Source organism: Cyprinus carpio, chromosome B19, assembly GCF_018340385.1.
Source record: "Cyprinus carpio isolate SPL01 chromosome B19, ASM1834038v1, whole genome shotgun sequence".
NCBI classification, from domain to species: Eukaryota; Metazoa; Chordata; class Actinopteri; order Cypriniformes; family Cyprinidae; genus Cyprinus; species Cyprinus carpio.
In genome coordinates, this window is record NC_056615.1 from 19,213,239 (window position 1) to 19,239,677 (window position 26,439).

The following is a 26,439-nucleotide window of genomic DNA, read 5'->3' on the forward strand; positions in this document are numbered from 1 at the left end:
TGATTTTCAGGAAAGAAAGTAATATTTTTCATTAAGATTATTTTTTGCATAGCAATCATTGTGTTATAGATACAATCTTTTGACTAGCTGTTTCTCTAGTTTAATTTGAAACTTTGCATTCATGCTAACTTAAAACCCACATGCTAAAACAGTTAGCTATGCCATGTTCTGGCTGCTTGGGGTGGGTATAGTTGTAACAGTCCATTAAAAATGTTACAACCAACTCCTTATGTTGATTCCAATGTGTCCAGTTATGGAATCAGATCCTCTACTGAAGGAAAGTCATGTGAGGTTTTTGTTGCACATCAAGGGATTTATGTAAAATGCATATGCCATCATAGTTTATGCACATCTATTTTTTTTATAAAAACACTATTCGCCTCAAGTGAGCACATACGATTTTTTTGTGCACATTTTTCGAATTTATGTGCATCCTGACATTTCCATTCAGCATTACAAAATTCACTTAAAAATAGGTAGATGGCAACACGGCTAGTGACTGAACCTTTATGTGACAGGAACACAGCACACACACACACACACACACTCACACAGCAATTGTTTTTGTGCTAAATCTAAAGTCCTAAAAGTAATACAATATAATGCTTTTGTCACTTAAAATGGTTCACTTTATTCAAAACAGATTTTTTTTTTTTTTTGTTCTTCGATAAAGTTCTTGCATAAATTGAAAGTGTGGGTCTTATTTCAGCAAATTACCTCACACTGTTACATCTATCCCCAGCCTGTTACAACTCACCCCAGTAGTGGGGTAGGTTGTAACAACGAACTCTTTGTATTTGACGTTAACTCACATAATCTGTGATTATGCAGTACACATCCAATTGAGTTTTATTTGTAGTAGACAAATGTGGCTACAGTATATCAACGTTTTAGAGATCTATCACAAACAACCACTGAGTTACTGATTTCTAACTTCAAGGCTGCTCATTGTCAAAGCCAATATTAGAGGCCACCCTGCAAAATATTTTTTTTTTCTTCTGGATAGATGATTAAAAAATATGAGCTTGTCATTTGTTTTTTATTAACAGAAACTAGGGCTGTTAATATGCTCAAATAATTGTGTAGAATCATTAATGTTTTTAAAGTGAAGAAACCTAAATAAGTGCTGTTGTCTTGCTGCAAAATTATTTCTCTGCATGCAGGATTATTAGCCTATTTTTCTTTTCTTTTTTAACTCTGCTATTATTTTTAAGGTAACTCAAACAAATGATTATCATGAATTTCCCAAAGTGAACACTGCAGATCATTTTAGACAGATGTTGAGGGGACAAATTAAACCTTTCTGCTTATTATCCATAGTAGGAAATCCAATGCATGTCACTTACACATTTTATCAGATTTTGATGATATTATATAAGGTAACTTTAAATCATTTTAAAGAAGAAAAAAAGTTTAGTGAGGCCACCTCGTAAAACTGCTCCTGTGTGAGAACCAATCTAAATGAGTTCTATTCACTGTAGATCGTTACCGCCTCCTAGTGGACATTTGACAATTCTGGCATATCTGGCATTGAAAATACCAAGTAGTGATTAGGATGTTAAAAACAAATAAATGGATAAGCAAAAAAAAAAAAAAAAAAAAAAAAAAAAAAAAAAAAAAAAAAAAAAAATATATATTTTTTAAATACATCAGCATAAAACACTTAACAAACATTGTTAACATACGTAATAAAACATCTGCATAGTATACAAAATATATTTTCTTTAATGTAAATTAAAATATTGTTTAATATTATTTTTAAACAAATTTCCTTTCTGGCTAAAAGTCTAATAGGTTTTTTTTTTTTTTTTTTTTTTTTCATATGCTCCACAAGTAGGAATTCATAAAATCAATATTATAATTCATTTTAATATTATTTACAGATCATTTGTCTCATAGACAGTAAGTGTTACACGGGTCACCAGAGGTGAAAAAGTCATATATATTGACCAAAGGAAAAGTCACCGCACCCAACATTGAGCCCAACTGCACTACAGCTCCACACCACACAAGGGCGCTGTGGCCCTCATCTCGCAAGATGACAGCAACAATCACTTTTACATAAGATAGGATGAAGATGAAAAAGAACCATGCCAACACCTGAAAACACAGGATTACTCGATGTGAATATACAAAAATGAAACAATAACACAGATCAAGCAAAAAAATGAATGCTTCTTATATTGTAAATAAACACAAACTGGTCTCAAGTACTCACAATAATGACGGCTCCAGAGGTGTCATTAACTAGCAGTGGACATGGACTCAACACAGCCATGCCCATAATGTAAAATCCAATAAGAGAGCCAACAGAAGTGAGAACTCCCATCAACAATAAGGACCTGTTTAGAATGCAACAAAGTGTTGAGAATTAGTATGTTTATAGCCATTCTATCTCTCTCTCTATCTATCTATCTATCTATCTATCTATCTATCTAGGTGAAAAAAGTGCACAATATACTTAAGGTGCTCTATTTTCGTGCATTAATTTTTTACTTACATATACTAAAAATGATTCTTTAATACTTCTTAAGATAAACTGAAGATCATCTAAGTGTACTCAACTGTGCTATTTTGGGACACCATGAATATACATTAATATGCGCTTTTATCATAATATCTCTTTATATAAAAAGGTGTTTAGTTACCACTTGTAGTACACTTGAATGCATCTTTCATACACTTGTACACACAAGTTTACTACAAATGGTGACTAAATCTTTTTTCAAACTCACATCGGTATTTAATGTCCACATACTTATTTGTTTGGTAAGAAGCTGTGTAAAAAGTAGATATTGTTCATTTAATTCACTACAAAATCAGTTAAATTGCATTAAATCAGTGCATTAAATTGCTATTGTTCATGACGTAGCTCACCTTTGAGTGTAAAACATGCTGATGAAACAAGCTATAGGATTGGCAATATTTGCCATAGTTGCTGACCAGTGATAGGCCTGGTCTCCATATGGTAAACATGAGTACGACTGCACTGACGGCAAACCGGTATTAGTCAGAGCGGTCACCCATGCTAGCATAATGTAGATGTATATGACTTGTATCCATGTGTGCGTCCCCGTCCCAAACGTGCTCTTGGGTTTCTGACTAGCCTTTTGAGAACGCATCATTGGTTTCTGTTCAGATTTCTTGTTTTTCCAGCGGGATATGGGATCTTCATTTCCATTTATGTTATTGGGATGCTCTCGGGCCACAGCTGGATGGTAGTTCAAAAGTAAGAACGCCACCAAACAAACCACCATCATAGCCGCCAGGAAGAAAAAATAGGCTTCAACTGAAAAGTTAGCTGGTTGGTAGTGAGGCACAAGGTAGGTAGAGTCTCTTTCAGAGCCGTTAAGATGTGTTTCATTGGATCTGAGGATTTGAGATGCATTGACACATTCCCTTACACCTACACCTTGAACCAACGCCACTAAAGCTGGGACAAGACCACTCAGGCCTTCGCCTACATAATAAGTCATGAGATACTCCGCCCTGAGCTGTGTCATGAAGGGAAGGAACGTCACCGAAGAGGTACAGTCCACTAATGAGATGAAGAAGATGAGGAGCAGCAGAGGAACGCTGCGCTCTACGCCTTGCACCACTACCGTCTCACTCCAGAAGAAAGCCAGGAAAAGGCTTGCCAGTATCCCGAAACCAACAATAAAATAGATAACTGAAGTTTCGTTGAGCATTCCTGGGCGGAAGCGGTGCATTAATGTGACAAACAGAGGTCCGATGTTGGCCAGTTGGACAATAACGGAGATGTAGGAGGGAAGATACCAACCCTCAGGAACCTGTGGAACGATGAGAGGCAACTCCACCCACAGACCACAGATGGTGACCCAGGAGCCCATGCCAAACAGGCCAGCCAAAATATGAGTGAGGATAGATGTGGCCATGCTGATTTAGATCAGACTTAGTAACCTTAATGTCTTCAGAAAAGAAAAACGATGTGTACAGTTAGTACCCAAGAGAATTTCATTCGATGGCAGACATTATTTTTGCATTTCTGCTTGGAGCCACTATGACGTACAAATGACACTTTATCTTTAAATTCCAAATTTGGTGCAGTGAAGTTTATTTATTCAGCTGTAATATCCGAGAAGACTCAGCATTATGTCCTTGAGCAAGACATTTAATCCAGGAGCGCTCCAGGGGATTGACTCTTCAGTCAGTGCACGCTCTCTTTGGATAAGACACATCTGCTAATATGAAGTTATTCAGTAACATCTGCAGTAAATGGAACATTGTCTTACTAATACTTTGATGTCGTGCCAATGTATTTTTAGAACAAAGTCAGGAAGTTTTTGCTTATTTGCAGAAAGCCTATCAAAGTACAGCTCAGAGTGTAGTTAGCAGGGGGTTTGTAGGGAAAGTTGAGATCATGAAAATGGGCCCAACTGGTGTAAAACTGTCATAGCAATAAAACTATATTCATATATTTACATTTGTTTTGTAATTTTTTGCAATTTCATGTAAACTATAATGCAACTATAAAAATTTAGTGTAATAAAATTTTTAAAACAAGTTAAAATGAGGTACGGCGAAGTGAAGATTATTATTATTATTATACACACACACAAACCTCTCGAGAAAATAGGGGAAAAAAATTTATTTTTTGCGTATTTTTCTCAAATTAATTTTGTCAAACCGTGACAAGACGTATGAAAAGTGATGCTTCTACCAGCCAAAAAAATAAATAAATAAATGCATCCAACACAGTAAGAAATTTAAAAAAAAGAAGCAAATTAAACATTTCTCATCATTCATTCCGTATTCTGATGAATTTTACCATATGTGTGTAATCTGTGGATGATAACATCACAGCAATGCTCCTCCGCGACATGAATAAATAATATAGCTTATGCATTACTTTTTATTGTTTCACTGTTTCAGCTGCTGTTGTTGTATTTGTTACTCTTAGTTATTTGTCTTCCGGTCACCACTGAAAGCTCAGTTATACTTACAGTATGCTGTTTTTGGTTGTCACCTTCATTGATGTTTAACTGTTAAATGATAAGGTCTGTGTCTGTCTGAAAGTTAATGGATATGATAATCTAGTTCCAGTATGCAGAACAATAAAAGGTTACTCGAATATATTAAAATCATTATCATCGCGTGCTTCATAGTATTAAATTCTGCCATTTACTTTTTGTTTCCCACGTCATAGTAAACAGCGTTTTTATGAAGTATAGTGCAGTTATACAAACCCTAATTGCGATTATTTTTATCATAAGCAACAAACTTACTGATCATACACACTACCTAGCATGCAACATTTGACAAATGCATTTTTTTTTAATTTACAAAACAAAAAATGTAAAAAAGATTGATACATGTCAAACCTGACAGATATACTCACATGATCTGACGCTTATCATATGAAGACAAAGTCCTGTACTATGAGAGAAATGTCTTATATCCTCTGAATGAGTGGGTGTGTCTATTCTAGCCAACCATGACACCTGTCTGTTGATGTTTTATAAAGGGGGAAAAAATAATGTATAATTTGTAATCATTTATTATAATGCTAGTATGTAGGTCAGAAACAACTTTAATTATACATGTATTAAAAATGCAATATTAACATTCGTATTTGGGGGACAAAAAAAAAATCATCAGTAAGCAATGAGAGCTGTTTTCTTGCATACATTCTGGCAGGAAATTTAACAAAAGTTAGCTAAGCAGAACAATCACAGCTTCAGTAAATGTTTATCTATAACCATTATGTATTATAAGAATGTAGTAAAAAAGTGACTTATAACCGCTGATGACTTAAAATAATAATAAAAAAAAAGCTTGTGAAGTAGTTTTATATTTCTGTAGTTTATAGATCATTTTAGGTTTTTATTTTTGTTTGTTCTTAGAATAAGGCCCACAACATTTTCATACCACACTCGCATTTCTTTGTCAAATGAACCATTTATTTACTACAAAAAGCTCTGAGATCTTATAACAACAGCACAAGTGCATAAGAACATGTGAACATATTCAAAACAGAATATAATAATTCTGTGACACCATATTATTTTAAGCTTCATGGCATTTTTCCCCTCACATCTTCATTGCCAAAGTATCAACAACATGTTAATACTGTCCACAGTTAATTAACAGAGTTTAAATAAAGGCTTTAATTAGAGATGTCAGGAATGCAGTTAGTGCACAACACAAATCTCCAGCTCTCATAAAACCAAATATGATTTAAACCCACTTTTTATTTAGAATTTATTCAATTAGTGCCAAGAATAAGTAGTGTTTAATGCCAAAAATGACACACATATACCAAAATTTAAGTGCAAGATAACAGCAGCTGCAAAATCAGATTAACCTTCATTAAAATACTGGCCTCGCATCTAAAATATTCAAAATCAAAAAGGTAAAACATGGCAGCATCACACATGGCAGATACGACAGGTTAGACATATTTTCGATAGTACATTTAGACTCTATATGTACATTAAAACTAAAAATTTATACTTAAGACCAGATATTCAGCAGACAGTGTTGAGTGTCTAAATATAAAGAAATAATGGAATGTGATGATACACATTTTTTACTTGTGGTCGTTAAAACACAAGTCATAGAAAGCAAAATTTTTCCAGTTAGGAACAATATAAACTTACCTGATTTGTATTCATCAACAATGACCAGCTTGCTGTTGGGAAATAAACAAAATACTGTGCATAATACTACTATAGACAGTACAAGTCTACTCACTGGATAGTGTATATTGTAGTTATAGATTGCTGACTTATGATTTCTGGTCTAAACAATTGCTGACATGCTGATACCAAGGTTTTCCATTATGAAATCAAACTGGCTCTGATATCCAAACACAGATGTCTTGTCTTGGTGTATAAAAAAAACTTCTCACTTAATCTAGATCAAGGTCAGGGTGTTCACACACACTTTTAAAGTGACTGAAATGTGTCAACCACATATTCTTTACATTCTCAATGTGCCATTGGGTAACACAAAGATAAGCAATGTGATCAAGTGCAGCTCTTTTTTGCATTGCCATTAACTTGAAATGTCCTGTGAAGGCATCAGGTTTACCATCTTTTTCCATGTTAGACTAGAAGTGATTCCTGTTGTATAAAGGCATAGGGTGAGAGTAAAATCAAGTCCTGTAATATTAAAGGGATACTCCATCCCAAAATGAAAATGTTGTAATTATTCACTTACCTCCATGTCGTTCCAAACCGTAAAATCTTCGTTCGTCTTTGGAACACAGTTTAAGATATTTTGGATGAAAACCTGGAGGCTTGAGACTGTCCCATAGACTGCCAAATAAATAACAGTGTCAAGGTCCAGTAAAGTATGAAAAGCATCGTCAGAATAGTCCATCTGCCATCAGTGATTCAACCGTAACGTTATGAAGCGACGACATTACTTTTTTTACATCAAGAAAACAAAAATAACTACTTTATTCAACAATTCCTCTCCTCTGTATCTCTCCAAATCAGCGTAGTGCCATTTTGACAAATCTGACTAGTACGGCGTACTGCTCAGATCTTCTGTGTCAGCCGCACCACAAGGATACGTTTTTTACGTGTATTTACACTTTGGTTTGAAAGCAAACAGTGCATCAGCGCAGCACAGATGACACAGAAGAGCGTACGCCATCTGCGTATTGCTCAGAATTGCCAAAATGGCACTACGCTGATTTGGAGAGACAGAGGAGAGGAATTGTTGAATAAAGTCGTTATTTTTGTTTTCTTTGTTTACAAAAAGTATTCTTGTCGCTTCATAACGTTACGGTTGAATCACTGATGGCAAATGGAGTATTATGACGACGACTTTCATATCTTTTATGGACCTTGACACTGTTATTTATTTGGCAGTCTCTGGGACAGTCTCAAGCCTCCCGATTTTCATCCAAAAAATCTTAAATTGTGTTCCGAAGATGAATGAAGCTTTTACGGGTTTGGAACGACATTGGGGTAAGCGATTAATGACAAAATTTTCATTTTGCGGTGGAGTAACCCTTTAACTGCAATTGTCTGTGCAGTCCTGGGCTCGCTGGAAGACCTGGTACACACTGACTAAAGGGAACATCGTGAGAGCTCCAATGAGAGAGCCAGCCTGGATGAAGACCCCACACCAAAGCAAAGCTGCATGACCTGCTTCGTGAAGCAGAGTCCCAACTACAACCTTCAGGTAAGAGAACAAGCCAATGAAGATGATCCAGGATATGATCTGAATGAAGAAAGAATTACAGGCTTTATTATCTAGCATTATTTTTATACTGTATGTACAGATAATGTGTGTACTATGTGTGGTGACTTATTTTCATTAATTATTTTTGAAATGTAAATCAATAATTAAAGTAAAATAGAGGTTAAAGTCTATTGAGCATCTGTGGCATGGTCATTTACCCTAGAAAATATTTTAAAATATAAATAATAATAAATATTATAATAAAGTTAATATTTCTAAGTATAATTAATTATTATATTAAATGTTTAATGCATTAATAATGCAAGTATAATTTTACAACTGTTGCCCCATAGACTTCCACTGTACACAACTATTAAAATAAGAGAATTTTGACTCCAACTGATTTTTTTTCTTTGAAATATTGCTATAATGACCCTTTTTCACAACAATTATTTTTTAAGCATCTTAATTATCTTACTCATACTTTATCAAATCTTTAGAGATGATACAATAATGAAACAGAGTGGGGCGAAATCGCTAAACAGTTGCACCACTTTTGCACATGGTAGTTCAGTGGTGTAGTAAACAACACTTTTAACATTTCGAGAGATTCGTTCTTAGTTCCTCTTCCACTCAGTAATGACATACAGTTACTAACCACTACAGCAACTCCAGACTGACTTCCTAAAAGTGGTGGACAGGGACTCAGTGCAGCCAAGGCCATGAGATAGGCAGCAAAAATACAGCCTCCAAGTGACATCATTCCAAGACCAATGCTGGACCTATAATGAAACCATCCATTCTAAAAATTCAACTAAATTAATAACACTTACACCAAACAATGATTTGACAAATTGTACATGAGCTGAATTTAAATCAGGGCAACTGCCCAGCAGAGTTTAGCTACAACTTGCCTCAACACAACTGCCTGGAAGTTTCCAATATGCCTAGTAAAGCCTAGATTAGCTTGATCAGGTGTGCATAATTAGGGTTGGAGCTAAACTCTCCTGGACAGTGGCCTTCCAGGAACAGGACTGGACACCTCTGATTTAAATTAACAGGGCCACTAACCACTGTTATGCACATAAGAGAGACATCAAGAACTTTAATACACTTACCTAAGTAGGACAAACATGGCCACAAAGCAGGCCAGAGGGTTTGCAATGTTGCCCAAGACGACAGAGAGGTGAAAGGTCATGGTGCCATAAGGCAGACAGGAGAAACTCTGCACGGACGGCAGCACACCATTGGTCAAAGCATTGGATATTCCCAGCAACATGAGCAGGTATATATTGCGTGACGTCCAGAAGGCCACAACAGGTGCCTGTTTTTCAACTTCAACTTGTTCCTCAGAAACTGGGGAACCTCCATTTTGTAAAGGATGTGTCTCTTCCTCCATTTTCACTGTTTCCTGTTCAGTCTTTGGAATTTCCTCTGCTGCAGTCGGGATGACCACTCTGTATGTCAGAGCAAAAAAACTGAGGGCCGAAATTGCCAGCATCACAGACAAGAACCAGAAGAAGTTTTGGGCAGGGAAGTTTTCTTTGAGATAGTGGGGCTCTGTGCCGTTGGGTGTCTCAACGCACTCCAGTTTCCCTACACCCTGACCCAAAGCAACCACACAGGGAAAGAGTGCGCAAAGACCCTGTCCAACAAAGAACGTCCGGATGTATTGTGGGGGGTAACGGAACATGAATGGTAAGAATGTGACGTTGGAAGTGCAGCAGACAAATGACAGGATAAAAGTAAGCAGCAGGAATGGGACTGATCTTGGCTCTCCAGCGACTATGACTACCTGGGACCAAAAGAGAGCAAGAAATGCAGCTGCAACCACCCCTAGCACTTGTATGATGTGGATGACCAAGCGTTCATTCAGCCACCCTGGAGCAATGTGGTGGGTTAAAGTCACAGCCACTGGACCCAAATTCCCAAATGCAATCAGCACTGAAAGATAGGCTGGCAAGTTCCACTCTGTAAATGAAATGACATGTTTGAAGTTCTACAATTACCTGGATAAATACAGCATCTATTAGGTACAGCTGTGGCACGTTGAAGTTTTATTAAAACACTATTTACCTTCAGGTAGAACACCTACAACAACTGGCAACTCAACCCATAATGAGTTCACAGAGATCCATGAGCCCATTCCAAACAGGGCCACCAGAATATGTGCAACGATGGCATGATTCCACTATGTATCTGCCATTTATATGTCTAGGAAAAGGGCACAAGTAAGTTAGAGCATCCATGTTTTTAATTGTACATAATACACCTATTTCTCATGACTGTATTTGAAAGAATAGAATAGTCCAAGTAAATTGCTTTCCTCATGCTAAACTATGTCATTTGATATGGATTGAATTAAAACTTATAAACGTTTATGACTTCTTGCTTTTTCACTGAAATGCTTGTTCAACTGTCAGTGCTAAAATATCAGTGTTCACTTATATACAGTATACCAGAAGTAAATTTAAAATATAAAAACATAAAAATCTGCTAAATGTATACACATACATGCAAAAATAATTATTTCTTTTTTTTTAAAAATATACTCTGCTTAAATGAATAGTACTCAAATGTGTGCAAAATGCCTTTTGAAATGTTATAAAGAAAAAGCCACATGTAACACTGGCTAAAAAGGGTGAAATGAAAAAATATATATATTGGATGGTAAATTATAATAATAAAAACAGTATGGATGGATGAATCTAAAGTCTGTAACATTTTAATTGCTTAAAGTGGAGATCTTTAATGAACAGAAATTCATTCCATTCCATAATTTAAAATATACTTATAACATTATAAATGCTTTACTTTACTTTTTCTCAAATGAATGCATCTTTAATGAATAACAGTGATTTTTTTTTTAATCAAAACATCAATTTCATAGTGATTCAGAAAATGTGTGTATGTGTGTATATATATATATATATATATATATATATATATATATATATATATATATATTATTATAAAGATTATATGCATATACATAACATTATATAAATATGTATTATTATTATTGGTAGTACTAGTAGAATGTTTTTAAAATAAAAGTCAGGACAAGTATTTTGCTACAAGTATTTTATTTTGTAATGCAACTTCTATAAAAAACAAATATAAAAAACAATGAACTAATTAACTGTTAACTGTATATACTAATAATGTCTAGTATTCCAGTTAAAGAACATGCTTTTTAGTAACAGAACATCTGAAAACAAAGATTTGTTTACCATATGTAAAAACAAAAGAAAATAATGCAAGAAGCATGCATTCAACATTTTTATCACGTTTAAACACAATCAGAGAAACTCAAAGTTCTCCCTGTAACAAGGGCCAAAAACATGTGTTTTCTTTATATCAATACTACGCCTTTGTTGAGTTTGCTGACCAGTGGCTGTGCTTTGGGGGTCTGAGGATGATGTTTCAGTTGGGGTCTCTCGAAAACCATGCACATTCTCAGTTGGTGATGTAACTATAACTCTCTCATTTGGCAGGACGTCCTTCAGTGTAGAAACCATGTCATTCAAAGAGAACCCTATGTGATTTAGCTTTTTGTCTCTGGAACCCAAGATGCTCTTTTGGTAGTTAAGCTCACAGCGAATGACCTCACGTATATGTGCATGGCTTGCCCCTTCTAGTTTTGTGAGCAATCTTTCAACATCTTGCTTGCTTTTACATGGACCACCATATTTTGAAACTGCTCCAACAATCATTTTCCTATAAATGTGATCCTGAGCTTTTTGCTTTAGTCTAGACACTTTCATTTTTTTTGCGGCATTGAGATTTGCTCCGTCAAAGATGGAGTAGCGTTTTTGAATGGTTTTGGCAGGTGACAATGTGACTGCTGCTGATGTAGGTTCACCTGCTGTCTCTCGGGAAGCAGGTTCTTGTTCTGCATTTTCGGAAACTGAACCCTCGGTCCGACCAAGAGTTTTATCGGGCCTGTTCTTCTCATAAGGGTACGCATGACCAAAGGGGTACTCACCCATCAGCTGTGAAAATGTGCAGTTTGCCATTTGAACAGCTTTATCTGCAGGCAGATCTTTGCAGTGTTCGCCGCCAGGTAAGAAATCTTTAAGATTGTCCTCTAGTACAGCTGCGAGGGCTTTCATCATCCTCTGTAAACAAGCTTTTATCAGAGTACCGAACTGGTTCTCTGCATTATCACGGCAAAACCTGAACACTCCTTTGAAAGTCCCCTCTTGAATTGGAACCTGTAAGAATACATTCACAAAGGTTTCTGGTTGCAAAAGGCAACTTGCATCTTGCGACGACCATTCCAGCAGCTTTTCATACAGGCACAGGATGTATCTACTGAAAAGAGGATATTCTCCATCGCTCCTCAGAAGCTGCCACAAGGGTCCCAAGACTTTAAGGTAGACAACAGCAACCACACAAACCAATGCCTGCAAGGCCTCGTCGTTTGCGTCAGCATTGACGCTCTCTAACAGGATATTTGAGTCGTCATTCAGGAGCTGTAGATCAGATACAAAGAGAGCAACATCTTCATGATGGTGAATGAGTCCAGCGGCAGCCTCAAAGTAGTTAATGATACGATTTGACCTATAAATAGGCAGCTTGGAAGGGTTTTTCCTTTCGAGGCAAAAAGCAAGCCAGTGCCTGCGGTAGTTTGGGTTGGTCTCTTCGCTTGGACATAACATTTCCGAAGCCATGTGAATGTAACGGGTCACTGCACTCTCATCGAAGCTGACAAAACTCTGAAATCTGGGGTGCTTGTCGCGTCCGAATTTCTCGCCTGTGGTGTTCACTATATCTTTTTCAAATGACATCATTTGCTGTTCAATTACATCAATGAGTTCGAAAAGGAACTGGCACATATAACGCAGGAAATTCAACGGTGGCACTAGTGGATGGGTGCTTCCTTTGACTTTGTCATCGAGGGTTCTTAGGTTAGCATCTTCCTTTAGCATTGCCGAGAAGTGATTTTGAAGCAGATCCAGTGAAACCACCTTAGCAGCTCCGTTCTTTCCTCCATTCATGTCTGCAATTTTTGCCAAGACAGCACAGAAATATCAAGAAGTGTTACATTGTCGCCCGTGTCGGTTCTTGGGTCTTCTTCCACATCTTTCAGTGACCGTATTGGTGTTTGATGGCTCTGTGATCCCTGTTCCCTTTTAACACCGAATAAATGGGCCGTTTGCTTGGGTTCATGATGAGTTTTCACAGTCACATCTGTCTGCGAAACACAAAAGGGCTCATCTTCCTCCTTGACCAAAGAGGTAGGTTTATGCCTAGAAATGCGGCGCTTCTTCCTCAGATGTGCTTTGATCATTGCCACCCTCCTGTATTCAATGTCATCAGCATCGGCTTCAGGAGCAAGATCAAATGGACTCTGAAGAAACTCCTCCAGAAATCCGCGGCTCCTCTTTCGGCTCCTCTGATTGTTGCGGTACTGTATTCTGAAATTCTTGAGACTTGACCGTAGGAGCCTATAGGCTCTTTGGATCTTGCCATCACAACAAAATAAAGGCTCAAAGTTACGAATCCAGGACACCAAGACAACCGGGTCTAATTTCTCTCGTGAAATAAAATTAGTCAATTCAAGAATGAGACCGTTTGTGAGACCAGTTAATTTTGCACGATCAGAAAAGTCAGACATTTCAAGTAAATCTCTTCTCCCGATTCCGATACTATCACAGATAGGTCCAACAAATTCAAAGTTGACATCTGACTCAAGAAAGTTCTGCCTGGCTTCTCCAGTTAAGCTCAAAGCTGTCGTGGTGTTTCTCTCAATCAAGCTTCGGAAATCAGCTGACTGAAACATTGGGACAATCTTTTGAAGCCACTGAATTAAATCAACCCATGAAATATCTTGCTCCTCTCTCATCAGTCCAATCTGAACCAACATGCGGATTTTCCAGGGTTTTTCATCCAGCTCCAACAGCTCTCCGTAATGAGCACCAAGGAAGTCATCAACAAGCTTGGAGTAAAAATCATCCTCTGCAAGACATAGTTTTCAAATGTAAATGAGCAGATAAAAAAAAAAAAAGTTGTTTGTTTTGATATTAAGTCATTGAATACAAAACAAAAAGTAGTACTCACTGAGCTCAGCAGCAATGGTCTTAGCACTCGCACTAGAGGAACCAAAGTCTTGCAGGTCCTCCATAGTTGAACATCAAAGTGGCTTGTCTTGTTTTTTAAACCATCTGGTGGAGCACGCTTCCAAATAAAGGCCAGATAAATGTTTTAGTAATAACGACCAGAGAATGATAGTCCACAGCTGATCTTAACCGTGCAACAAAGATTATCCTTCAGGTTATTTATTTTTTAATCATGTTACAACAGGTGTACCTGCCTAATACTGTAGTTTTCCTATTGGTATTACAGGTTTATAATAATTTTCAACATAAAAATAAATCACTTATTTTTCCATCTATATATTTACAAGACACATCCTTTAATATTAATTACATTATTAAGTTTGTTTCCTTAAAAATACACCATGGTAAGCTTATGGCAAAATATAACAAAATGATTCTAAATATAAATAGTAAATACAATGCTCTATATAATAACTGTAGCTTGGCATTAGCCAATGCTGCCATCAGAAAATTAAGTACAATAACACCTTTCCTACACATTTTAAAGGACATCCCATATTAATAAATTACCTTAATTTTACAGTCGTGATAATATTTCCAGTAATGTTATCTGTCTGTTCCTTGGGTAATATATCGTAAGGGTTATGAATTATATAAGTGTTATGATTACTTGTTGCGCATGTCACACAAAATCACAATAAACTGAATGAATAGAATTCATGGGATAAAAATAACACTGAAGGAATTGTGCAAAAGGTCAGTTGCATCACTGCTAGCTTTACTAACATAAATCAAGGTCACATATTCTGTCAACTGGGCAAGTTAGTTATTAGTTATCCTGGAGTAATCAGGGAACAAAATGTTCACACCTCATTCGCGCACGCGGCTGATTTTGTAAGAAAGGTGTTGTATTATCGACTTTCTGCTATTATTGACTAAATATCTATTTTGCTTGTTTTGGTTTTACTGTTTGAAATCTCAAGTAACGTTACTAGGGCTGAAAACGAGAACATACGTTTTCATTCTTCGTGGTTTGTTTGTTCTCTCTAGCGCGCGAGGATGCGTCAATGCATGTCTCGAGAAGTTTGAAAACATGCTGTCTGTGTTTCATTGCTATTACTGTGGGAGATTACCATTAATAAGACGTTTAAGCAATGTTATGTAGCAAACATGTTTAAAAGTTAAATAAGCATTCAGAAAAAAAAAACGTAATGTATTCATGTATTTACGTTACATCAAGGATCATGTTTAAGTGCGAAATCTCGAAATGTACTCACCGACTTATTGTTCGGCTGTAGTATTATTTGCTTTGTAGTAGATATAGGTGTGCTGTGAAGCGTGCTTCTCTCTTTGGACCCTTTGCAGTGTGTAGAGTCTGGGATTCCGATTCAGCAATAATTTCCATAAAACGAAGGAGCATCCACTCTATATCATGGACTTCCCTGTCGAGTCACGTGTGCATCTGAAAAGTCTTTGGTTGGACATTTTCCATGCATTCTTTCTTTATCGTTAAAAAGGCTATGCTAGTACACTTTGCTTCAGCGAATCAGTTACAAAGAGTCGGTTCAGTGATTCTTTTGCGTCATTACGTAATTGCGTCATCACATCTACCCTTATCCTGGCCAACTAATTCATTCTTATACACTCCGGCATGATTGTAAATGTAAAAATGTTTGTGCAAAAAATAATCTGTCCGAACTGTTCCAATAAAGCAATATGTAGGTACTTCTTGTTTCCTAAGTTTCTTTTCTATGAACTTCCTTTAATAAAAGTGTTTGGTTAACTTCACCTTCACATGTCCCGGTTTTGTTGCAGCAGTCCGCTCAAAAGTCAAATTTAACGTAAATCTAGTTCTACAATTTTAAATAAAACCTTATTAAAATTAATAGAAATGCAAAAAAAGAAAGAAAAATTATTGGACAATGTTGTTGTCTCGCGAACCCATCGGACCGATTCAGTCCGAGTTGTGAATGAATCGTTCATTCAGAATCGTAAGATTCAGACATCATTTGCAAACCATCGATTAGACTCAAAATTTTTTGCTGACGAATCTGACGTCTTTAACATTTGTATCAGATATCAAACAAACAATGTATATTACATTTAAAAAACCGACAACGTTTCTGTCCGCATCAACATGCAGAAATATTTGCTATGATCGTTTATTTTATGAAGAGCTATACTGTGTGTTGTCGTGTTATTGCCTCCTTAATATTAGTCGCTTTGGACTAAAGCGTTTTCTGAATGAAAAAGAAATGTAACTAAAAATCTTTTGCAAAAGAGTTAAGGTCTCAAAAAACAATGGGTAGGCTGGGCAGATCTCTCGTCGCTGTGTACGAAAGCGGATATGACGACATTCGTTGACCAAAGAAAGCGCATCATGGCGCTCGGATAACAACAACAAAGGAGTATGAAGTACTGTCGTGCAGTTATATTTTAGTAATGGTGCTACAAACTCTAAATTAATTTGCACGACTGTCCAGATTTTTAGCAAAGACCCGACAAACTGCTGCTGAATCTGTTTGCAGCAATGCATAAAAAGGAGCTATTTTTTCAGTCAGCTATCTAAGTCGTGCTTTCGCCAATTTTATATATTTTTGTTACAACCTCATAAACGACGTTTTTCAGCGAGGAGATTTTTAGGGACCAACAGTAAGGCATGGAAAGCACAATAATGGAGGTATCCAACTCAAACACAGCACCCGAGTCACTCCAGGCTTCTTCTGGAGAAATGTCAACCAGTCAATCCAGCACAGCTGGGACGTCCCAGTCTGCACCTGCAAATCGAAAAAGACTTTTGAAAAGAAAAGCGGATTCCGTTACGGATAACAAAGGCAAAAAGAAAAGGAAAAAAACCGTAAAACGAACTATAAGACCAAATTACACCGTCCAGGAGGGAGAAGACATGCTTTTGATTATATCAAATATAAACAGTAGTGACAGCATATGGAAGCCCAAGCGGAAGGGATGTAAGAAAAAGAAGATACACGCAAAAGGCAAGAGTAAAACCTCTGCTAACAAAACGAAAAAAGCACCAGTAAAAGCGAAAACCCCAAAAGTCATAGAGCAAGCTATTGATAAAAATGTTGATTTGGAGAGTGTTAATGCTGATGGCTTTGATCGCTGGGGTCAAAGTTTGCCAATAGAGGTCTTGGTGAAAATCTTTCAGTTCGCAGTTCTCCAGGATGGAGCCGTACCATTTCTGTGCAGGTGAGGCATGTAATCTGTATTTGTGATATTCAGTTTCTGTCCAGTCTTGATACAGATACTATATTTGCTTTATGTCTAAAGTTCATTTGTTTGCTGTCTTTAAAAGGTTGGCAGAGTTTGCCGTCTATGGAATGGAGCTGCATCCTCTCCAATCCTGTGGCGTAGTGTGTCAGTTGGCTACTGCTGGATTGAACCCGGTAAGAGTCAATTACCAGGGACAGAACAGAAGATTAGGAACACTATAGACTGGCTAGCTGAAAACAGGTCAGTGATTGAACCAAACAAGAAGAACTTGAGTACTTACAAATCTTTTCAATTTTAGATAATGCATAGAAAAGCTCCATCTATGCAAAACAGCTAAGTTTTGTTATGTCTGTTTCTCACAGGTTGTCTCAGTTGAGAGAGTTCTCCCTTTGCCACTGGAAAAAACATGTTGATTATGTGATTCAGGTAATAATAATCCATCTGCTGTGAAATTTTGTGACTGCCTTCTGAATCTGTTTCTGATAATCTCTGTGCTCTGTTTTTCTAGAAAGTTTCACAATCATGCACCAATCTTCATTCTCTCAAGCTGTCTTACTGCACGGGAATGACAGAAACAGCCTTCCAAAACCTTGGTGCTCAATGTCGATCATTAGAGAATATAAATTTGCAACACTCAGAGGTTTGTATGCAAACTGTTTGCTTAGATCTGAAAGGACAGTTACCTAAAAATGAAAATTAAGTTTTATTCACCTTTATGTCATTCCAAACCTGTATGGCTGTGGAATAGGAAAGAAGAAATTTAGATGGACTTACAAATGAAATTTTCATATTATTTACTTGATTATATTTTTGTGGGTTTCTGAAAAGATTCGGTTCACGGTGCCTGGAAAAGAGTCACCATAATAATCATATAATAACAAAAAATAAAAAAATCCATTAACAATAACAATAATTACAATAAAATTAAAAGAAAACTGCATTTTCTTTTTTTATTTTATGTCAACTTTTACTTTAAGAATTATAAGTATTTTGTATTGTTAATTATTTTTATTTTTTTTAAATATAGTTTAATGTTGATGGTCTGGTGTCCTTCCTTGAAGCATACGGCAACCAAATAAAGAAAATTTACTTCACACACAGCACCAAGAGTGACAAACTACTCAGTGCTTTGTCTGTAAGTTGATATTTTTACTATTTACTTTTAATATGTTTACTTCCTCTGCCATTTAAAGATGATGTAAACTTTGAAATATATTATAAAATGTCTTTATTCTATAAAAATATGTGAATTTGTAAACTTTATGTCTGTTTCTGATGATGCAAATGTCTCTGAAATTAAAGAAAGGTTGCTGTCCTGAGCTCATGCTGCTGGAGATCAATACTAAATTAGATGGAGGATACTGCCAGCTTCCCATCTGTATTCAGGCTTTGCAGATTGGATGCCCTAAACTTCAGGTATTAACCTAAAATGTGCCGTGATCGTCATGTACACAAACCAAACCTATTATCACCCCTTATATTTTTTAAAATTGAATGTGCCTTAGTTTCATTAATTAATTGACATATCATTAATTAAAAATTATTTTGGACCAAGAAAAATAGTGTGCAGTTATTGCATAGCTGTCTTTTTTCAGTTGAGTTAATATTTGAAATTCAAAAAAATATTTGCACACACTCTTAATAATGGTAACATGTTCCAGAATGAGAATTTATAAAAATGGTACTACAAAACTACTACAATCCTATTTTTTCTTTTCTTTTAAATTATTTTGCAATTCAGACTTTTAGGTTGATGAATGTCACTCCAGTTCCTAAAAAGATCCGCAACACACCGAGTTCAACATCTGGTTTTCCCATGTTAGAGGAGCTGTGTATTGCCACTTCCTCTCACTCTTTCATGACTGACGGTGACCTGAACAATGTGCTACATGGCTCCCCCCACCTGCGTGTGCTGGACCTACGTGGTGGCTCTCGCATCACAGCCACTGGCCTCTATGCTCTGCCTTGTGAGAGTAAGTCTTGATTTTGAAATAAGAAGAAAGTGAACTCTGATGTGCCTCACACAGTAGTGAAAATGTAATGTAAACCACACACGCATATGAACATCACATGGTTTGATGGACTTTCCCCTCATTTTATTCTTATAGTTTATAGTGCAGAAGGATCTGATCACACAATATGCTGCTTTTCCTGTAATTTGCTGTCTTGTCTTGTGTAGGACTGGAGTGTCTGTATTGGGGCCTGTACTTCAACAGCAATACCATGGTAGCATCCAAGAAAGGCATACACATGCTTGCCCACAAATGGAGCAGCACCCTCAGGGAACTTGATTTGGCCAACCAGCCATTTTCAGAAGAAGACATGGAGATTGCCATGGGACATCTTGCACATGGTGCTGGAGTCGATTTGTTTCGCTCCCTGAACCTCAGTGGTACTAAAATCACTTCATCTGCACTCAGGTAATGATGTAGCTGTGCACATACATTCAGTACCTAAGTGTTTATAAATACACAATAATAGAAAGTGCAAATATTTTCCTGATTCTTCTTAGTTAAGATGTTCTGATACAATTTTTAATGTTTCACAGGTTACTAATAAGCCAGTCACCAGCACTGAAGTACTTGAATCTGTCTTCTTGCCGGTATCTACCCAGAGGACTCAAACGAGTATATCATGGTAGAGAAGACATTCAGCTACTACTGGACAAATTAGACTGAACATGTAGATATTGCAGGAACTCTGATATTAAATTCAGTTGTTTTTAAAGTGTACAAAATGCAACCTCTCTCTCTCTCTCTCTCTCTTTCTCTCTGGGATTTGTATTTAAAGATAAGGCCAATTTTTCAGTTCATGTAAGATTTGCAACTACTTTTTTTCATAAATACTTGTTCATCTTTACTACCCTAATTTGCAACCATTTTTCTCATGTTCATGTGCTGGTATGCAATAAAGGTTGAATGTTATGACTTTATCACAATGTAAACAAGCAATGTTTAATGAAATGATTACTGATCGTTACTGACATGAAAATGACCAAATAAACTAACGTATTGCAATTGTGTGTTTATTTGAATTGTTTTGAACACCACAAGAGAGCATGAATTAAAAAGATACAACATTTGAAAATGTAAAACATTTTTAAACAAATAGCATTTACTCTTTTACTGATGCATCTAAATTTCAGTTTAAAAATGTAAAACTTGAACATGTAAGTCATGTCTTGTAACCAATGCACACTGAAAATGAATTTTAACATATACATTTACAAATTCGTATTTCGCATAAGTGGAAACAGAACAGTGATTATAGTTAATGAAGTGAGACTATATTGCATGGCATTTTGCATAAAATCTAATCTACTTTTTTAAAGCAAGCAAACTTAGGCCAGTCTTGGGGTCTCTAACGCACCGCTCCACAAGTTGCAAGTATGTGAGGTTCTCCTGTGTGTTGGGATCAAAGAAACCCTTGGTATCATCATCTGGATCAGAGAGGATCTTGCTCATCTCCTCATCGAAGTACCCTCTTTGGTAAGCCACCTCCACAGGAACACGATGGCTGTGCACAGGATCAATGATGCCTCCAGTGGCGATCTGAGCTTCTAACAGACGAATACCATGGTCCTTGACGATCAAATCTTTTTTCAAGGCCTGGAACAAGGAGATTATGCTCCCTGTGGCGGGGTCTGTGTAACCAGTGACTGCCCGTTCTGCAGAGAGCAGTTTGTTTTTTTTGTTTCCATTCTGTCCCAACAAGTCCTTCAGTCACCCCGCCTGCTCTACTGACAGCTTTTTTATTCTTTACTGGGTCAATCATAAAGCCAGTGGCAGCCTGAGCCTCCAGCAAAACTAGAGATGTTCCAGGTGTCAGAAGTCCCTTTATTTTTGGCATTGAGATGCTCATGGTTTGTTTGGTAGACTGCACAAACACACCAGCGATGCTATTTGTTCCTTTCAGGTATTTTCGCACAGAGTCCATTTCACTTACGTGATCAACGGTTACTTTTCCGGAAGTTAGGTCTTTGTAAATTTTCTCATCAATGACTTTGGATTTTAGCAACTCATCAGCACTCACATCCTTTCTGATACCTTGAAAATTTTATTTTTGGGTTGTCTCTGTTGTTGTTATGCTTGTAATGGTTTGGGTGCTTGTTCCTGATTTCTGTAATATCAATGTCAGGACTATTTCTAGGAACTGTTCTATAGTTATTGTACCTGATTTAAACTGCTGGACCAGTTCTGTCCTCTTTTCCTCAGAAATGTAATTTGAGTACAGCAGATCCCAAAGAGTGACCAGCTGTCCTTGGAATTTACCTCCTGCATTCCTTGTGGTTGTAGACTTAAGAATAGTCTTTGTATGTTCATCAATGAAGAAGTAGTGCTCACCCTTTTTCACAATCACAAGGAGGCTCAGGCCAGTGTTGGGGTCTCTAACGCACCGCTCCACAAGTTGCAAGTATGTGAGGTTCTCCTGAGTGTTGGGATCAAAGAAACCTTTGGTGTCATCATCTGGATCAGAGAGGATCTTGTTCATCTCCTCATCAAAGTACCCTCTTTGGTAAGCCACCTCCACAGGAACACGATGGCTATGCACAGGATCAATGATGCCTCCAGTGGCGATCTGAGCTTCTAACAGACGAATACCATGGTCCTTGACGATCAAATCTTTTTTTCAAGGCCTGGAACAAGGAGATTATGCTCCCTGTGGCGGGGGTCTGTGTAACCAGTGACTGCCCGTTCTGCAGAGAGCAGTTTGTTTTTCCATTCTGTCCCAACAAGTCCTTCAGTCACCGCCTGCTCTACTGACAGCTTTTTATTCTTTACTGGGTCAATCATAAAGCCAGTGGCAGCCTGAGCCTCCAGCAAAACTAGAGATGTTCCAGGTGTCAGAAGTCCCTTATTTTTTGGCATTGAAGATGCTCATGGTTTTGTTTGGTAGACTGCACAAACACACCAGCGATGCTATTTGTTCCTTTCAGGTATTTTCGCACAGAGTCCATTTCACTTACGTGATCAACGGTTACTTTTCCGGAAGTTAGGTCTTTGTAAATTTTCTCATCAATGACTTTGGATTTTAGCAGCTCATCAGCACTCACATCCTTTCTGATACCTTGAAAATTTTGTTTTTGGGTTGTCTCTGTTGTTGTTATGCTTGTAATGGTTTGGGTGCTTGTTCCTGATTTCTGTAATATCAATGTCAGGACTATTTCTAGGAACTGTTCTATAGTTATTGTACCTGATTTAAACTGCTGGACCAGTTCTGTCCTCTTTTCCTCAGAAATGTAATTTGAGTACAGCAGATCCCAAAGAGTGACCAGCTGTCCTTGGAATTTACCTCCTGCATTCTTTGTGGTTGTAGACTTAAGAATATTCTTTGTATGTTCATCAATGAAGAAGTAGTGCTCACCCTTTTTCACAATCACAAGGAGGCTCAGGCCAGTGTTTGGGTCTCTAACGCACCGCTCCACAAGTTGCAAGTATGTGAGGTTCTCCTGAGTGTTGGGATCAAAAAACCCTTTGGTGTCATCATCTGGATCAGAGAGGATCTTGTTCATCTCCTCATCAAAGTACCCTCTTTGGTAAGCCACCTCCACAGGAACACGATGGCTATGCACAGGATCAATGATGCCTCCAGTGGCGATCTGAGCTTCTAACAGACGAATACCATGGTCCTTGACGATCAAATCTTTTTTCAAGGCCTGGAACAAGGAGATTATGCTCCCTGTGGCGGGGTCTGTGTAACCAGTGACTGCCCGTTTACTGCAGAGAGCAGTTTGTTTTTTCCATTCTGTCCCAACAAGTCCTTCAGTCACCGCCTGCTCTACTGACAGCTTTTTATTCTTTACTGGGTCAATCATAAAGCCAGTGGCAGCCTGAGCCTCAAGCAAAACTAGAGATGTTCCAGGTGTCAGAAGTCCCTTATTTTTGGCATTGAAGATGCTCATGGTTTGTTTGGTAGACTGCACAAACACACCAGCGATGCTATTTGTTCCTTTCAGGTATTTTCGCACAGAGTCCATTTCACTTACGTGATTAACGGTTACTTTTCCGGAAGTTAGGTCTTTGTAAATTTTCTCATCAATGACTTTGGATTTCAGCAACTCATCTGCACTCACATCCTTTCTGATACCTTGAAATTTTGTTTTTGGGTTGTCTCTGTTGTTGTTATGCTTGTAATGGTTTGGGTGCTTGTTCCTGATTTCTGTGATATATATGTCAGGACTATTTCTAGGAACTGTTCTATAGTTATTGTACCTGATTTAAACTGCTGGACCAGTTCTGTCCTCTTTTCCTCAGAAATGTAATTTGAGTACAGCAGATCCCAAAGAGTGACCAGCTGTCCTTGGAATTTACCTCCTGCATTCCTTGTGGTTGTAGACTTAAGAATAGTCTTTGTATGTTCATCAATGAAGAAGTAGTGCTCACCCTCCTTTTTCACAATCACAAGGAGGCTCAGGCCAGTGTTGGGGTCTCTAACGCACCGCTCCACAAGTTGCAAGTATGTGAGGTTCTCCTGAGTGTTGGGATCAAAGAATCCTTTGGTGTCATCATCTGGATCAGAGAGGATCTTGTTCATCTCCTCATCAAAGTACCCTCTTTGGTAAGCCACCTCCACAGGAACACGGTGGCTGTGCACAGGATCAATGATGCCTCCAGTGGCGATCTGAGCTTCTAACAGACGAATACCATGGTCCTTGACAATCAAATCTTTTTTCAAGGCCTGAAACAAGGAGATTATGTTCCCTGTGGCGGGGTCTGTGTAACCAGTGACTGCCCGTTCTGCAGAGAGCAGTTTGTTTTTCCATTCTGTCCCAACAAGTCCTTCAGTCACCGCCTGCTCTACTGACAGTTTTTTATTCTTTACTGGGTCAATCATAAAGCCAGTGGCAGCCTGAGCCTCCAGCAAAACTAGAGATGTTCCAGGTGTCAGAAGTCCCTTATTTTTGGCATTGAAGATGCTCATGGTTTGTTTGGTAGACTGCACAAACACACCAGCGATGCTATTTGTTCTTTCAGGTATTTTTCGCACAGAGTCCATTTCACTTACGTGATTAACGGTTACTTTTCCGGAAGTTAGGTCTTTGTAAATTTTCTCATCAATGACTTTGGATTTCAGCAACTCATCTGCACTCACATCCTTTCTGATACCTTGAAAATTTTGTTTTTGGGTTGTCTCTGTTGTTGTTATGCTTGTAATGGTTTGGGTGCTTGTTCCTGATTTCTGTGATATATATGTCAGGACTATTTCTAGGAACTGTTCTATAGTTATTGTACCTGATTTAAACTGCTGGACCAGTTCTGTCCTCTTTTCCTCAGAAATGTAATTTGAGTACAGCAGATCCCAAAGAGTGACCAGCATGTCCTTGGAATTTACCCTCCTGCATTCTTTGGTGGTTGTAGACTTAAGAATATTCTTTGTATGTTCATCAATGAAGAAGTAGTGCTCACCCTTTTTCACAATCACAAGGAGGCTCAGCCAGTGTTGGGGTCTCTAACGCACCGCTCCACAAGTTGCAAGTATGTGAGGTTCTCCTGAGTGTTGGGATCAAAGAATCCTTTGGTGTCATCATCTGGATAAGAGAGGATCTTGTTCATCTCCTCATCAAAGTACCCTCTTTGGTAAGCCACCTCCACAGGAACACGGTGGCTGTGCACAGGATCAATGATGCCTCCAGTGGCGATCTGAGCTTCTAACAGACGAATACCATGGTCCTTGACGATCAAATCTTTTTTCAAGGCCTGGAACAAGGAGATTATGCTCCCTGTGGCGGGGTCTGTGTAACCAGTGACTGCCCGTTCTGCAGAGAGCAGTTTGTTTTTCCATTCTGTCCCAACAAGTCCTTCAGTCACCGCCTGCTCTACTGACAGCTTTTTATTCTTTACTGGGTCAATCATAAAGCCAGTGGCAGCCTGAGCCTCCAGCAAAACTAGAGATGTTCCAGGTGTCAGAAGTCCCTTATTTTTGGCATTGAAGATGCTCATGGTTTGTTTGGTAGACTGCACAAACACAACCAGCGATGCTATTTGTTTTCCTTTCAGGGTATATTTTCGCACAGAGTCCATTTCACTTACGTGATTAACGGTTACTTTTCCGGAAGTTAGGTCTTTGTAAATTTTCTCATCAATGACTTTGGATTTCAGCAACTCATCTGCACTCACATCCTTTCTGATACCTTGAAAATTTTGTTTTTTGGGTTGTCTCTGTTGTTGTTATGCTTGTAATGGTTTTGGGTGCTTGTTCCTGATTTTCTGTGATATATATGTCAGGACTATTTCTAGGAACTGTTCTATAGTTATTGTACCTGATTTAAACTGCTGGACCAGTGTCTGTCTCTTTTCCTCAGAAATGTAATTTGAGTACAGCAGATCCCAAAGAGTGACCAGCTGTCCTTGGAATTTACCTCCTGCATTCTTTGTGGTTGTAGACTTAAGAATATTCTTTGTATGTTCATCAATGAAGAAGTAGTGCTCACCCTTTTTCACAATCACAAGGAGGCTCAGGCCAGTGTTGGGCGTCTCTAACGCATACCGCTCCACAAGTTGCAAGTATGTGAGGTTCTCCATGTTGGGATCAAAGAAACCTTTGGTGTCATCATCTGGATCAGAGAGGATCTTGTTCATCTCCTCATCAAAGTACCCTCTTTGGGAAGCCACACCTCCACAGGACACGGTGGCTGTGCACAGGATCAAATGATGCCTCCTTGCGCTCTGGCGATAAAGAGTCTAACAGACGAATACCATGGTCCTTGACGATCAAATCGCTATCTTTTTTCAAGGCCTGGAACAAGGAGATTATGCTCCCTGTGGCGGGGTCTGTGTGTTTAACAGTGATGACTGCCCGTTCTGCAGAGAGCAGTTTGGTTTTTTCCATTCGGTCCCAACAAGTCCTTCAGGTCACCGCCTGCTCTACTGACAAGCTTTTTAATTCTTTACTGGGTCAATCATAAAGCCAGTGGCAGCCTGAGCCTCAAGCAAAACTAGAGATGTTCCAGGTGTCCGAAGTCCCCTTATTTTTGGCATTGAAG

At 38.0% G+C, this 26,439-nt stretch overlaps 5 protein-coding genes and 2 pseudogenes across 5 annotated transcripts; 1 reads left to right on the top strand and 6 right to left on the bottom strand.

The window, feature by feature from the left end:
- Nucleotides 1-1,853: 1,853 nt before the first annotated feature.
- LOC109064063 (riboflavin transporter 2-like) lies at nt 1,854-6,672 on the bottom strand. The gene is made up of 3 exons (XM_019081084.2): nt 2,878-6,672; nt 2,219-2,342; nt 1,854-2,100 (listed from the first exon to the last, which is right to left on the bottom strand). Exons 1-3 carry the CDS (start codon nt 3,894-3,896, stop codon nt 1,894-1,896), a joined length of 1,350 nt encoding a protein of 449 aa, XP_018936629.2. The 5' UTR covers nt 3,897-6,672; the 3' UTR covers nt 1,854-1,893.
- A 1,230-nt stretch (nt 6,673-7,902) lies between these two features.
- LOC109064061 (solute carrier family 52, riboflavin transporter, member 2-like) lies at nt 7,903-10,488 on the bottom strand. The gene is made up of 5 exons (XM_042745510.1): nt 10,480-10,488; nt 10,234-10,348; nt 9,276-10,128; nt 8,812-8,939; nt 7,903-8,196 (listed from the first exon to the last, which is right to left on the bottom strand). The coding sequence occupies exons 1-5, from the start codon at nt 10,486-10,488 to the stop codon at nt 7,964-7,966; spliced, it is 1,338 nt and encodes a 445-aa protein (XP_042601444.1). The 3' UTR covers nt 7,903-7,963.
- A 720-nt stretch (nt 10,489-11,208) lies between these two features.
- LOC109085482 lies at nt 11,209-16,297 on the bottom strand. Its single transcript, XM_042744950.1, is given in 4 exon segments — nt 11,209-13,168; nt 13,171-14,121; nt 14,224-14,340; nt 15,500-16,297. Coding segments are annotated over 3 exon segments (2,724 nt in total). The 5' UTR covers nt 14,288-14,340; nt 15,500-16,297; the 3' UTR covers nt 11,209-11,459.
- A 154-nt stretch (nt 16,298-16,451) lies between these two features.
- On the top strand, nt 16,452-20,473 carry LOC109064064 (F-box/LRR-repeat protein 6-like). Its single transcript, XM_042744951.1, has 9 exons — nt 16,452-17,432; nt 17,538-17,696; nt 17,819-17,882; nt 17,965-18,096; nt 18,484-18,591; nt 18,759-18,872; nt 19,198-19,429; nt 19,636-19,876; nt 20,005-20,473. Exons 1-9 carry the CDS (start codon nt 16,882-16,884, stop codon nt 20,132-20,134), a joined length of 1,731 nt encoding a protein of 576 aa, XP_042600885.1. The 5' UTR covers nt 16,452-16,881; the 3' UTR covers nt 20,135-20,473.
- Nucleotides 20,466-24,773, bottom strand: LOC109112335 (annotated as a pseudogene).
- A 37-nt stretch (nt 24,774-24,810) lies between these two features.
- LOC122140624 (plectin-like) lies at nt 24,811-25,624 on the bottom strand (the record flags this gene model as incomplete). Its single annotated transcript, XM_042744953.1, has 1 exon — nt 24,811-25,624. A coding segment is annotated over one exon (738 nt), but the record flags the coding sequence as incomplete, so codon positions are not given.
- On the bottom strand, nt 25,625-26,434 carry LOC122140735 (annotated as a pseudogene).
- Nucleotides 26,435-26,439: the final 5 nt, after the last annotated feature.

Coding starts and splice junctions, on each gene's coding strand:
- LOC109064061 (XM_042745510.1), bottom strand. Junction 10,129..10,233: donor TGTAGGTGTTCTACCTGAAG/GTAAATAGTGTT, acceptor TTTCATTTACAG/AGTGGAACTTGCCAGCCTAT. Junction 8,197..8,811: donor TGGAGTTGCTGTAGTGGTTA/GTAACTGTATGT, acceptor TTCTTCATTCAG/ATCATATCCTGGATCATCTT.
- LOC109064063 (XM_019081084.2), bottom strand. CDS start 3,896: ATGGCCACATCTATCCTCACTCATATTTTGGCTGGCCTGTTTGGCATG. Junction 2,343..2,877: donor AGCATGTTTTACACTCAAAG/GTGAGCTACGTC, acceptor CATTCTAAACAG/GTCCTTATTGTTGATGGGAG. Junction 2,101..2,218: donor CCTCTGGAGCCGTCATTATT/GTGAGTACTTGA, acceptor CTGTGTTTTCAG/GTGTTGGCATGGTTCTTTTT.
- LOC109064064 (XM_042744951.1), top strand. CDS start 16,882: ATGGAAAGCACAATAATGGAGGTATCCAACTCAAACACAGCACCCGAG. Junction 17,883..17,964: donor ATGTTGATTATGTGATTCAG/GTAATAATAATC, acceptor CTGTTTTTCTAG/AAAGTTTCACAATCATGCAC. Junction 18,097..18,483: donor TAAATTTGCAACACTCAGAG/GTTTGTATGCAA, acceptor TTTTAAATATAG/TTTAATGTTGATGGTCTGGT.